The sequence below is a fragment of the Stegostoma tigrinum genome, chromosome 1 (genome assembly GCF_030684315.1).
Source record: "Stegostoma tigrinum isolate sSteTig4 chromosome 1, sSteTig4.hap1, whole genome shotgun sequence".
Lineage (NCBI taxonomy): Eukaryota > Metazoa > Chordata > Chondrichthyes > Orectolobiformes > Stegostomatidae > Stegostoma > Stegostoma tigrinum.
The window spans coordinates 187,750,462-187,764,653 of NC_081354.1; the positions used below are offsets into that span (position 1 = coordinate 187,750,462).

The following is a 14,192-nucleotide window of genomic DNA, read 5'->3' on the forward strand; positions in this document are numbered from 1 at the left end:
TCTCTGTCCCCCACTCTCTCTCTCTCTCTCTGTCTGTCCCCCAGTCTCTCTCTCACTCTCTGTCTGTCCCCCAGTCTCTCTCTCTCTCTCTGTCCCCCACTCTCTCTCTCTTTCTCAGTCCCCCAGTCTCTCTCTCTCTGTCCCCTAGTCTCTCTCTGTCCCCCAGCCTCTCTCTCTCTCTCTGTCCCCCATTTTCTCTCTGTCTCTCTGTCACCCAGTCTCTCTCTCTCTTTCTCTCTGTCCCCAGTCTCTCTCTCTCTCTGTCTCCCAGTCTCTCTCTGTCTCTCTCTGTCTGTCTGTCCCCCAGTCTCTCTCTCTCTCTCTCTCTCTGTCTGTCCCCCAGTCTCTCTCTGTCTCTCTCTGTCTGTCTGTCTGTCCCCCACTCTCTCTCTCTCTGTCTGTCCCCCAGTCTCTCTCTGTCTTTCTGTCTGTCCCCCAGTCTCTCTGTCTCTCTCACTGTCTGTCTGACCCCCACTCTCTCTCTGTCTGTCCCCCAGTCTCTCTCTCTCTCTGTCCGTCCCCCACTCTCTCTCTCTCTCTGTCTGTCCCCAGTCTCTCTCTCTCTCTCTCTCTGTCTGTCTGACCTCAGTCTCTCTCTCTCTCTCTCCCAGTCTCTCTCTCTCTCTGTCTGACCCCAATCTCTCTCTCTCTCTCTGTCTGTCTGTCCCCCAGTCTCTCTCTCTCTCTCTCTCTCTCTCTCCCAGTCTCTCTCTCTCTCATCTGTCTGACACCAGTCTCTCTCTTTCTCTCTCTCTGTGTCTGTGCCCCAGTCTCTCTCTCTCTCTGTCTCTGTCCCTCTCTGTCCCCCAGTCTCTCTCTCTCCCCCAGTCTCTCTCACTGTCTGTCTGTCCCACTCTCTCTCTCTGTCCCCCAGTCTCTCTCTCTCTGTCCCTCTCGCACCCTCCCTCCCCCCCCCGCGCATACACCCCCCCGCGCATAGCCCCCCTCACACCCCCCCGCGCATACCCCCCCCGCGCATAGCCCCCCTCCCTCCCCCAATCTCTCTCTCTCTCTCTCTCTCTGTCTGTCTGTCTGTCCCCCAGTCTCTCTCTCTCTGTCTCTCTCTCTGTCTGTCTGACCCCAGTCTCTCTCTCTCTCTCAGTCTCTCTCTGTCTGTCTGTCCCCCAGTCCCTCTCTCTCTCTCTGTCTGTCCCCCAGTCCCCCTCTCTCTGTCTCTCTCTCTCTCTCTGTCTGTCCCCCAGTCTCTCTCTCTCTCTGTCTGTCCGTCCCCCAGTCTCTCTCTCTCTCTCTGTCTGTCTGTCCCCCACTCTCTCTCTCTCTCTGTCTGTCTGTCACCTACTCTCTGTCTGTCTGTCCCCCCGTCTCTGTATCTCTCTCTCTGTCTGTCTGACCCCCAGTCTCTCTCTCCCTCTGTCTGTCTGTTCCCCACTCTCTTGCTCTCTCTCTCTCTGTCCGTCCCCCACTCTCTCTCTCTGTCTGTCCCCCACTCTCTCTCCCTCTCTCTGTCCCCCAGTCTCTCTCTCTCTCTCTCTATCTCTCTCTCTGTCTGTCTGACCCCAGTCTCTCTCTTTCTCTCTCTCTCTGTCTGTCTCCCAGTCTCTCTCTCTCTGTCTGTCTGTCCCCCATTCTCTCTCTCTCTCTCTGTCTGTCCCCCACTCTCTCTCTCTCTGTCTGTCTGTCTGTCCCCCACTCTCTCTCTCTCTCTGTCTGTCCCCCAGTCTCTCTCTGTCTTTCTGTCTGTCCCCCAGTCTCTCTGTCTCTCTCACTGTCTGTCTGACCCCCACTCTCTCTCTGTCTGTCCCCCAGTCTCTCTCTCTCTCTGTCCGTCCCCCACTCTCTCTCTCTCTCTGTCTGTCCCCAGTCTCTCTCTCTCTCTCTCTCTGTCTGTCTGACCTCAGTCTCTCTCTCTCTCTCTCTCCCAGTCTCTCTCTCTCTCTGTCTGACCCCAATCTCTCTCTCTCTCTCTGTCTGTCTGTCCCCCAGTCTCTCTCTCTCTCTCTCTCTCTCTCCCAGTCTCTCTCTCTCTCATCTGTCTGACACCAGTCTCTCTCTTTCTCTCTCTCTGTGTCTGTGCCCCAGTCTCTCTCTCTCTCTGTCTCTGTCCCTCTCTGTCCCCCAGTCTCTCTCTCTCCCCCAGTCTCTCTCACTGTCTGTCTGTCCCACTCTCTCTCTCTGTCCCCCAGTCTCTCTCTCTCTGTCCCTCTCGCACCCTCCCTCCCCCCCCCGCGCATACACCCCCCCGCGCATAGCCCCCCTCCCTCCCCCCCGCGCATAGCCCCCCTCACACCCCCCCGCGCATACCCCCCCCGCGCATAGCCCCCCTCCCTCCCCCAATCTCTCTCTCTCTCTCTCTCTCTCTGTCTGTCTGTCTGTCCCCCAGTCTCTCTCTCTCTGTCTCTCTCTCTGTCTGTCTGACCCCAGTCTCTCTCTCTCTCTCGGTCTCTCTCTGTCTGTCTGTCCCCCAGTCCCTCTCTCTCTCTCTGTCTGTCCCCCAGTCCCCCTCTCTCTGTCTCTCTCTCTCTCTCTGTCTGTCCCCCAGTCTCTCTCTCTCTCTGTCTGTCCGTCCCCCAGTCTCTCTCTCTCTCTCTGTCTGTCTGTCCCCCACTCTCTCTCTCTCTCTGTCTGTCTGTCCCCTACTCTCTGTCTGTCTGTCCCCCCGTCTCTGTATCTCTCTCTCTGTCTGTCTGACCCCCAGTCTCTCTCTCCCTCTGTCTGTCTGTTCCCCACTCTCTTGCTCTCTCTCTCTCTGTCCGTCCCCCACTCTCTCTCTCTGTCTGTCCCCCACTCTCTCTCCCTCTCTCTGTCCCCCAGTCTCTCTCTCTCTCTCTCTCTCTGTCTGACCCCAGTCTCTCTCTTTCTCTCTCTCTCTGTCTGTCTCCCAGTCTCTCTCTCTCTGTCTGTCTGTCCCCCATTCTCTCTCTCTCTCTCTGTCTGTCCCCCACTCTCTCTCTCTCTGTCTGTCTGTCCCCCACTCTCTCTCTCTTTCTCACTCCCCCAATCTCTCTCTCTCTGTCTCTGTCTCTCTCTGTCCCCCAGTCTCTCTCTCTCTCCCCCAGTCTCTCTCTCTCTCTCTCTCTCTGTCTGTCCCCCAGTCTCTCTCTCTCCCCCAGTCTCTCTCTCTCTCTGTCTGTCTGACCCCCAGTCTCTGTCTGTCTGACCCCAGTCTCTCTCTCTCTCTCTGTCTGTCTGTCTCCCAGTCTCTCTCTCTCTCTCTGTCCCCCACTCTCTCTCTCTCTCTGTCTGTCTCCCAGTCTCTCTCTCACTCTCTGTCTGTCCCCCAGTCTCTCTCTCTCTCTCTCTGTCCCCAACTCTCTCTCTCTTTCTCAGTCCCCCAGTCTCTCTCTCTCTGTCCCCCAATCTCTCTCTGTCCCCCAGCCTCTCTCTCTCTCTCTGTCCCCCATTTTCTCTCTCTCTCTCTGTCACCCAGTCTCTCTCTCTCTTTCTCTCTGTCCCCAGTCTCTCTCTCTCTCTCTGTCTCCCAGTCTCTCTCTGTCTCTCTCTGTCTGTCTGTCCCCCAGTCTCTCTCTCTCTCTCTCTCTCTGTCTGTCCCCCACTCTCTCTCCCTCTCTGTCTGTCCCCAGTCTCTCTCTCTCTCTCTGTCTGTCTGACCTCAGTCTCTCTCTCTCTCTCCCAGTCTCTCTCTCTCTCTGTCTGACCCCAATCTCTCTCTCTCTCTCTCTCTGTCTGTCCCCCAGTCTCTCTCTCTCTCTCTCTCTCATCTGTCTGTCACCAGTCTCTCTCTTTCTCTCTCTCTGTGTCTGTGCCCCAGTCTCTCTCTCTCTCTCTCTGTCCCTCTCTGTCCCCCAGTCTCTCTCTCTCCCCCAGTCTCTCTCACTGTCTGTCTGTCCCACTCTCTCTCTCTCTCTGTCCCCCAGTCTCTCTCTCTCTGTCCCTCTCGCACCCTCCCTCCCCCCCCCCGCGCATACACCCCCCCCGCGCATAGCCCCCCTCCCTCCCCCCCCCCGCGCATAGCCCCCCTCCCTCCCCCCCGCGCATAACCCCGCCGCGCATACCCCCCCGCGCATACCCCCCTCCCTCCCCCCCCGCGCATACCCCCCCACCCTCCCCCCCGCGCATTCCCCCCCCCCGCGCATTCCCCCCCCCTGCGCATTCCCCCCCCGCGCATTCCCCCCCTCCCCCCCCGCGCATTCCCCCCCCGCGCATTTCCCCCCCCCGCGCATTCCCCCCCTCCCCCCCCGCGCATTCCCCCCCTCCCCTCCCCCCACCCCACCCCGCGCATTCCCCCCCCCGCGCATTCCCCCCTCCCCCCGCGCATTCCGCCCCCCCCCCCGCGCATTCCGCCCCCCCCCGCGCATTCCGCCCCCCCCCCCCGCGCATTCCGCCCCCCCCCCCGCATTCCGCCCCCCCCCCCGCGCATTCCGCCCCCCCCCCGCGCATTCCGCCCCCCCCCCCGCGCATTCCGCCCCCCCCCCCCCGCGCATTCCGCCCTCCCCCCCGCGCATTCCGCCCCCCCCCCCCCGCGCATTCCGCCCCCCCCCCCCGCGCATTCCGCCCCCCCCCCCCCGCGCATTCCGCCCCCCCCCCCCCCGCGCATTCCGCCCCCCCCCCCCCCCGCGCATTCCGCCCCCCCCCCCCGCGCATTCCGCCCCCCCCCCGCGCATTCCGCCCCCCCCCCCCCCGCGCATTCCGCCCCCCCCCCCCGCGCATTCCGCCCCCCCCCCCCGCGCATTCCGCCCGCCCCCCGCGCATTCCGCCCCCCCCCCCCCGCGCATTCCGCCCCCCCCCCCCCGCGCATTCCGCCCCCCCCGCGCATTCCGCCCCCCCCGCGCATTCCGCCCCCCCCCCCCCGCGCATTCCGCCCCCCCCCCCCGCGCATTCCGCCCCCCCCCCCCCCCGCGCATTCCGCCCCCCCCCCCCCCCCCGCGCATTCCGCCCCCCCCCCCCCCCCGCGCATTCCGCCCCCCCCCCCCCCGCGCATTCCGCCCCCCCCCCCCCCGCGCATTCCGCCCCCCCCCCCCCCGCGCATTCCGCCCCCCCCCCCCCGCGCATTCCGCCCCCCCCCCCCCGCGCATTCCGCCCCCCCCCCCCCCCGCGCATTCCGCCCCCCCCCCCCCGCGCATTCCGCTCCGCCCCCCCCCCCCCGCGCATTCCGCTCCGCCCCCCCCCCCCCCCGCGCATTCCGCTCCGCCCCCCCCCCCCCCCGCGCATTCCGCTCCGCTCCGCCCCCCCCCCCCCGCGCATTCCGCTCCGCTCCGCCCCCCCCCCCCCCGCGCATTCCGCCCCCCCCCCGCGCATTCCGCCCCCCCCCCCCCCCCGCGCATTCCGCCCCCCCCCCCCCCCCGCGCATTCCGCCCCCCCCCCCCCCGCGCATTCCGCCCCCCCCCCCCCCCCCGCGCATTCCGCCCCCCCCCCCCCCCCCGCGCATTCCGCCCCCCCCCCCCCCCCCGCGCATTCCGCCCCCCCCCCCGCGCATTCCGCCCCCCCCCCCCCCCCGCGCATTCCGCCCCCCCCCCCCCCCGCGCATTCCGCCCCCCCCCCCCCCCGCGCATTCCGCCCCCCCCCCCCCCCCGCGCATTCCGCCCCCCCCCCCCCCGCGCATTCCGCCCCCCCCCCCCCCCCGCGCATTCCGCCCCCCCCCCCCGCGCATTCCGCCCCCCCCCCCCCGCGCATTCCGCCCCCCCCCCCCCCCCCCCGCGCATTCCGCCCCCCCCCCCCCCCCCGCGCATTCCGCCCCCCCCCCCCCCCCCCCGCGCATTCCGCCCCCCCCCCCCCCCCCGCGCATTCCGCCCCCCCCCCCCCCCCCCCCCGCGCATTCCGCCCCCCCCCCCCCCCCCCCCGCGCATTCCGCCCCCCCCCCCCCCCCCGCGCATTCCGCCCCCCCCCCCCCCCCCCGCGCATTCCGCCCCCCCCCCCCGTGTGGGATACCGATCTGACTGTTTATTATTTACTGTCTCCATGGAGACGCAGTCGCGTCATGTCGGTTTAAAGGGATCAGCACGTGTTAACAAATGTAGCAAATTCACATCAGCTGCTTGGGTGGGGTAACACAGGGGTAACGGGGGAGGGGGGTAACACAGGGGTAACAGGGGAGGGGGGTAACACAGGGGTAACAGGGGCGGGGGGTAACAGGGGAGGGGGGTAACACAAGGGGTAACAGGGGCGGGGGGTAACACAGGGGTAACGGGGAGGGGGTAACACAGGGGTAACGGGGCGTGGGGTAACAGGGGAGGGGGGTAACACAGGGGTAACAGGGGAGGGGGGTAACAGAGGGGTAACGGGGGAGGGGGGTAACACAGGGGTAACGGGGCGTGGGGTAACACAGGGGTAACAGGGGAGGGGGGTAACACAGGGGTAACAGAGGCGGGGGGTAACAGGGGAGGGGGGTAACACAAGGGGTAACAGGGGCGGGGGGTAACACAGGGGTAACGGGGAGGGGGGTAACACAGGGGTAACGGGGCGGGGGGTAACACAGGGGTAACGGGGCGTGGGGTAACAGGGGAGGGGGGTAACACAGGGGTAACAGGGGAGGGGGGTAACAGAGGGGTAACAGGGGCGGGGGGTAACACAGGGGTAACGGGGGAGGGGGGTAACAGGGGAGGGGGGTAACACAAGGGGTAACAGGGGCGGGGGGTAACACAGGGGTAACGGGGGAGGGGGGTAACACAGGGGTAACGGGGCGGGGGGTAACACAGGGGTAACGGGGCGTGGGGTAACAGGGGAGGGGGGTAACACAGGGGTAACAGGGGCGGGGGGTAACACAGGGGTAACGGGGGAGGGGGGTAACACAGGGGTAACGGGGGCGGGGGGTAACACAGGGGTAACGGGGGCGGGGGGTAACACGGGTAACGGGGGAGGGGGGTAACACAGGGGTATCGGGGGAGGGGGGTAACACAGGGGTAACAGGGGAGGGGGGTAACACAGGGGTAACAGGGGCGGGGAGTAACACAGGGGTAACGGGGCAGGGGGTAACACAGGGGTAACGGGGCGGGGGGTAACACAGGGGTAACAGGGGCAGGGGGTAACACAGGGGTAACGGGGCGGGGGGTAACACAGGGGTAACAGGGGAGGGGGGTAACACAGGGGTGACAGGAGCGGGGGGGTAACACAGGGGTAACAGGGGAGGGGGTAACACCGGGGTAACAGGGGCGGGGGGTAACAGGGGAGGGGGTAACACAGGGGTAACAGGGGCGGGGGGGGTAACACAGGGGTAACAGGGGAGGGGGGTAACACAGGGGTAACGGGGGACAGGGGTAACACAGGGGTAACGGGGGAGGTGGATAACACAGGGGTAACGGGGCGGGGGTAACAGAGGGGTAACAGGGCGGGGAGTAACAGTGGGGTAACAGGGGCTGGGGGTAACAGAGGGGTAACGGGGCAGGGGCAATATGGGGCAACAGGGGGCAACTGGGGGCTGGGCAGGGGCAACAGGGGAGTAAAGGAGGGGTAACAGGGGCCGGGGTAACGGGGGTGTGGGGCAATATGGGGGCAACAGAGGGTCAACTGGGGCCGGAGTAAGGTCAGGGGCAACAGAGGGATAACAGCGGCCTGGGGTAACTGGAGGCTGGGGGCACCAGAGGGGCAGCACAGGGAGGGGACAACAGGTCACAGGAGGGGTAATTGGGGAGAGGGACCAACAGGGAGTATCAGGGGGTGGCTGGGCAACATGGGGGTAACAGGAGGGCAACTGGGAGCGGGGGGGCCAACGGGGGATAATGGGGTGGGTGGGGCAACAGAGGGACAGGGCAGTAACGGGGGAGAGGGGAATCAGGGGACAATGGGGGGGGCGACAGGGGGTAACTGGACGGGGTCAACAAGGGGACGAGATACAACACTGGGTGCGGGGATGGGGTTCAAAATTGGGGAAAGAATTGTGGCACCAAAGGGGAGGGGGCAACAGGGGAACGGGGGCAAAGGGGAGGGGCTAGCAGGGTGGAGGGCAAGGGGGGGAGAAAGGGGCAACATGGGGAAAGTGGGGGAACAGAGGGAGGGGGCAACAGGGAAAGGGGAGGGGGCAACACTGGAGAGAGGGTTAACAGGGCAACAGTGGGAGGGGGTAACAAAGGCAATAGATACGAAGGCAGCGATAGAGAAAGGGGGGCAACAGAGGGAGTGAGCGGAGGGAGAGAATACGAGAGAGGGAGGGTGGGAAGACAACAAAGGGAGATAAATGTGTAGAGGGGGATGAGAGGTGCGGCTGTGTCAGCAATACAAGGAGAAGTAGGGAAGTGAGTTGTGGATAATGCTGTGAACATGTTCACTGAGCCAAGACAACCAAGTGTGAGGCTGGATGAACACAGCAGGCCCAGCAGCATCTCAGGAGCACAAAAGCTGACGTTTCGGGCCTAGACCCTTCATCAGAGAGATTCACTGAGCCGATGTGTTTGATTGCAGACGTTTCATCCCCCTGCTGGGTAACACCGTCAGTGTGCCTCTGGCGAAGCGCTGGTGTTCTGGACCGCTCGTGGTTTATAAGCCTCACTTTGCTGGGGTGGCTGGTATCACGTACGGCTCTGTTTCTCAGTGATTTTTATATCGGGTCCAGTTCAATGAGTTTGTTGATGGAGTTCCAGTTGGAATGACAGGCCTCCGGGAATTCCCTGGCACGTCTCTGTTTGGCTTGTGCTGTTATGGATGTGTTGTCCCAGTTGAATTCATGTCCCTCTTTATCAGTGTGTAGTGAGATGGGTGAGAACTGATCGTGTCCCTTGGCGTTGGTGTATCCTTTATTGTCACTTTTCTTCCAGTTTTGCCTGTGTAATGTTTCTCACAGACCTTGCATGGTAGTTTGTATATTACAGGCTGTGGGTGTGAGATCCTTTGTTTGTCTGTAGCTGTTGCAGGCGACTCTGATACCTAGGGGTCCGAGTGGTCTGTGATCATTTCTGAAATGTCCCTGATACACGGTGGGGCGATGAGTGTGCCTGGCCGTGTTGTGTGTTCCAATTGTGGTCTGTCTCGGAGGTAACGTCAACAAACACACGGATTTAGACGCTGAGACGCTTTAGACGCTTTAGAAACAGAGCCAGAAGTGATACCAAACACCCCAACAAACTGAGACATATAAATAACATGTGGGACAGAACACCAACGCTTCGTTGGAGACACACCGAAGATGTTACCCAGCCAGCGATGAAACATCTGCAAACAAACACACTGGCTCAGCCAGCAAATCATCATCAAAACAACCTTACCCACAATTCAAGCTACAAATCTTCTCGAAAACTTTGAGCTGTGAAGCAGCCCGGCAGACTGGTCAGGAAAGTAAAGACCCCTAGGGTTTTCTTCATTATCTCGAATGCATCCAAGTGCCCTGCTCAAACATTTTTAATAATGGCTGCTGACATCTTCCTGCGAAAACGTTAAACTAATCTCCAAATTCGACACTAATGATCTGGAAAGGAAGTGAGGGTATTGCTACTTTATTCGCTGGTGGCTCAAAAATAAGTGGAGGGACAGGTAGAGCTGAGGAAGCAGGTAGGCTGCAGAATGAACAGGATAACAAAGTGCACAGCAGGCCAAGCAGCATCTTAGAAGCACAAAAGCTGACGTTTCGGGCCTAGACCCTTCATCAGAGCCTTTTAATTTCACTGCGAAGCCTCTGCCAGGGATGCCTAACCTGAAGAAGTTACCCTCCTCCCTCCGGATCAACCTCAGGGAATCTCTCTCCCATTGCAACTCTCTTGTAATCTCTTCGGCCTTGAAACTGCTCGCCCATGTCCTGAAGCAAACCAGGTACCACAGCCACATCACCTTCCTCAGCACCTGCCTACCGAACCAGCTCTGATGAAGGGTCAGGGCCCGAAACATCAGCTTTTGTGCTCCTGAGGTGCTACTTGGCCTGATGTGTTCATTCAGCTCCACACTTTGTTATCTTGGATTCTCCAGCATCTGCAGTTCCCATTATCTCTGCAGAATGAACAGGAAAGCTTTGGAGGGATATGGGCCAAACCCAGGCAAATGGGAATAGTTTAGTTTGGGATAATATTTGGCATGGATGGGTTAGGTCGAAGGGTCTGGTTCCATGCTGTATGGCTCTATGACAGGCCAGGACAGTGGGCAATGAAGTGGCAGATGGGCTGCAATGTGACAAAGTGTGAGGTTGTGCACTTTGGTAGGAAGTAGAATATTTTCTAAACAGGAAAGAGCTTTGGAAATCTGAAGCACAAAGGAGTCTTCGTTCAGGATTCTCTTAAGGTTAACATGAAGGTTCAGGTGACAGTTTGGAAAGTAAGTGCAATGTTTGCATTCATTTCAAGAGAGCTACAATACAAGATTAGAGATGAACTGCTGAAGCTGTGTAAGCCTCTGGTCAGACTGTATCTGGAATATTGTGAGCAGTTTCTGGCCCCCAATCTCCTGGCATTGGAGGGGGTCTAAAGTTACAACAATGATCCTGGGGATGAGGGGCTTGTCAAACGAGGAGGGGTTGTGGACTCTGGGTCTGTACTCGATGGAGTTTAGCAGGATGAGGGAGGCGATTTGATTGGAACTTACAGAATACTGAGAGGCCTGGACAGAGTGGACTTGGAGAAGGAGGAGAAGTAGGAGGGACTGGGACTTGAGAGCACAGCGTCAGAATGAAGGGATGGTCCTTTAGAGCTGAGATAGGAAGGAATTTCTTCAGCCAGAGCGTGGGGAATCTGTGGAACTCATTGCTGCAGAGGGCTGTGGGGGCCAAGTCACTGAGTGTATTTAAGACAGAAATAGATAAGTTCTTGATTGGAAAGGGGGGTCAAGGATTACAGGGAGAAGGAAGGAGAAAGGCGTGAAAAATATATCAGCCATGGTTGAATGGTGGAGCAGACTCGATGGGCTGAACGGCCTAATTCTGTTCCTATAATCATCTGGTCATATAGTCAGCCTGTAATTTCCCACTTTCTGTCTCCCTCCCTTATTGGATAAATGAGGTGCATTAGCTACTTTCTACTCAAATAGAACTCTGCCTGAATCTGGGGGGAGTTTGGAGAAATGAAGGCAACACTTCAGCAAACCCACCAGACACTCCTTTTAACAGCCTGGGATACAGTCCATCAGGACTCCAGCTCTTGTCAGCTCACAGCTCCAGCAATTGAGTCACTTCCACAGCGACTGCGATTTTATATAGTCCCTCCCAGGTTCGCCTGTTGCTGTTCTGGGAAGTTACCTGTATCGTCTGTATAGAGAATTCTGATTAAAATTATTTGTTTAATTTATCTGCCACCTCCTTACTTTACATTCTTCATTTCCGAAATTCACTTCCTAAAGGACCATTGCTCACTTAAAAACTTTTCATTTTAAGACAGCAATGCAAATGCTTTATGTCTATTTTGATATTTCTAATTTTATTCAGGTCTGTATTGCCAGGACATCTCTGCAGGAGCTCCTCAGGGGAGTGTCCTGGGCCCAACCATCTTCAGCTGCTTCATCAATCACCTTCCCTCCATCAGAAGGTCAGAAGAGGGGGTGTTCATTGATTAAAATCTCCCAGGATTATCACTATAAATTTGTGAAAATCTCCTATTATTTCTTTGGGAAGTGACATCCTGCTGTGTGGCTATTGTTAAAAAGTCTGTACACAATTTTTTTTTAGTTTCTCATCTTCACACAGATTGCTTTCTGAGTTTATTACATTCTTCTCTATCGTGTTTATACCACGATTCATTAACAGAACCACCCCTCAAACTGTTCTTTGACCCTGCCCTTTCTAAATGACATTTGCCCTTCATTTGAAGTGAGTGAGGTAGAGTAAATGGGCCTGTACTCACTGGAATATAGAAGAATGAGAGGAAACCCTACTGAAACAGATTAAATTCTTTATGGGTTTGTGAGACAGTCTAGAGCCAAAGGATATAATCTCAGAATAAGGGGCTGACGTTTAAAACATGAGATGAGAAGGAATTTCTTCTCTCAGAGGGGAGTAAATCTATGGAATTCTTTAGAGGGGTATCAAGGCTGGTTTGTTAAGTCTATTCGGGGCTGAAATAGACAGGGACCTATCTTCTCCTCTATCCATCTTTGATTCACCTCCCTCCCCCCTCCCTATTTATTCCAGAATCCTCTCCCCATCCCCCTTTTTGATGTAGGGTCTAGGCCCGAAACGTCAGCTTTTGTGCTCCTGAGATGCTGCTGTGTTCATCCAGCTCTGCACCTTGTTATCGAGGTTTTTAATCAGGAAGGGAATCAAGGGTTAGGGGGAAAAGGCAGGAGAGTGAAGGGGAAGATTATCAGACCAGCGGTGATCTGATTGAATGACGGAGATGACCCCTCAGGCCTAATGGCTTACCTCTGCTCCTGCGTCTTGTGGTTTTATAACTGTACTCTTTCTCCCCCCTTCTAACCCCCGGTCTCCCTCACTCCCTGATCCTTCCCCCATGTGCAGGCCGGGCTAACGGTGGACATGGACCTGTTGGCGATGGCATGGCAGTGCTAGTGCGCAGAGGGCTACCGTTCCCATCCTGGTGACTACTGGAACTGGCAGTGGCTGTGACGGCGTGGAATCACCATGGCGACAGGCCGGGTGAAGAAATGGAATCGCGAAGAATTGTTGGCAGACGAGCTGATGGCTGCCACCATGGGTGACGTAGATTGGCTGCGGCTCAGTCTAAAAACAGCGAAAGGCAAAGTTGCAGTGGATCAGAATGTACGTTCATCTCAGGCAGCGTCCTTATCAAGGGAGAAATTCAACTGCAGTGCCTTCACCCTCAAACACTCCACAACAATCCCGGGACAGCACGGGGTTAGATACAGAGTAAAGCTCCCTGTACACTGTCCCCATCTAACACTCCCAGCACGGGGTTAGGTACAGAGTAAAGCTCCCTCTACACTGTCCCCCCATCAAACACTCCCAGCACGGGATTAGATACAGAGTAAAGCTCCCTCTACACTGTCCCCATCAAACACTCCCAGCACAGGGACAGTACGGGGTTGGGTACAGTGTAAAGCTCTCTCTACACTGTCCCCATCAGACACTCACAGCACAGGGACAGTACGGGGTTAGATACAGAGTAAAGCTCCCTCTACACTGTCCCCATCAAACACTCCCAGCACGGGGTTAGAATCAGAGTAAAGCTCACTCTACACTCTCCCCATCAAACACTCCCCAGAACAGGGACAGCATGGGGTTAGATACAGAGTAAAGCTCCCTCCACACTGCTCCCCATCAAACACTCCCAGCACAGGGACAGCACGGGGTTAGATACAGAGTAAAGCTCCCTCTACACTGTCCCCATCAAACGCTCCCAGGGCAGGGACAGCACGGGGTTAGATACAGAGTAAAACTCTGTACTCTCTGGCCTGTCTGCGATATTTCCTCCATCGCTGTATTTCTGTGCGTGTGGTTTTGTGTGCTCTGAAGGCAGTAACAGTGTAGTCTCTGCCCCCCTGTCCCCTCTCTGCATTAGGGTTACAACGTGGTCCATTTGGCCGCCCTGAATGGGAGGCTGGAGTGTCTGAAGATGCTGGTGGAAGATTACCAGATGGATGTGAACTTTGCCAATCCGAATGGCTGGAGCCCGATCCATCTGATCCTGAACAAAGAATGCCGGTTCCGAGCATTGAAATGCCTGCAGTATCTGCTCCAGATTGGAGCAGATCCAAATGTGTACGTGCTCCTGTTATCTCAGGTCTCTTTGTGGATAAACATAACACAGACAGTTGATCTGGAGGTAGATGAATATAGAGCTCGTTATCCTTTTATCACCGTGGTGACCGCACTGCGAGGGATTGGATCCCCTTGTGTATCAATGCATGCAATGAGGACGTGCAGAGATAGAGATCTGGAGAGTTGTCCAGGAACAGGGGTTCTACATCCCACCACAGCCCCAAGAGGAATTCAAATTCAATCATCACCACCAGCTCGCCCGTGTTGTCCAGATATCCTAAATTAATCTAGTCCCATTTGGCCCATATCCCTCTAAACCCTTCCTATTCATCTTCCCATCCAGATGCATTTCAAATACTGTAACTGTACCAGCCCACACCACTTCCTCTAGCAGCTCATTCCATACGCACACCATCCACTGACAATAAGTTGCCCCTTTAGGTCTCTTTTAAATCATTCCCTTCTCACCTTAAACTTATGCCCTCCGGTTTTGAACCCCTCTACCCTGGGAATAAGACCCGGGCTATTCACCATATCTGAGCATCTCATGATTTTAGAAACCTCTGTAAGGTCACCGCCCAGCCTCCGTCACTCCAGGGAAAACCGCCCCGGTCTATTCAGCATCTCCCCCTGTAGCTCAAACCCTCCGACCCTGGCAACATCCTTGTAAATCTTTTCTGAACCGTTTCAG

The 14,192-nt window shown here is 58.0% G+C and overlaps 1 protein-coding gene across 1 annotated transcript in view; it reads left to right on the forward strand.

Moving 5' to 3' along the window:
• ankrd53 (ankyrin repeat domain 53) overlaps window positions 1-14,192 on the forward strand; it is a 40,664-nt gene that overhangs the window by 10,621 nt on the left and 15,851 nt on the right. Inside the window, exons 2-3 of the mRNA XM_059651669.1 lie at window positions 12,281-12,541; window positions 13,302-13,501. Of these exons, the coding sequence (XP_059507652.1) occupies window positions 12,404-12,541; window positions 13,302-13,501 (338 nt within the window). The 5' untranslated portion in view covers window positions 12,281-12,403. The remainder of the gene's footprint in view (window positions 1-12,280; window positions 12,542-13,301; window positions 13,502-14,192) is intronic.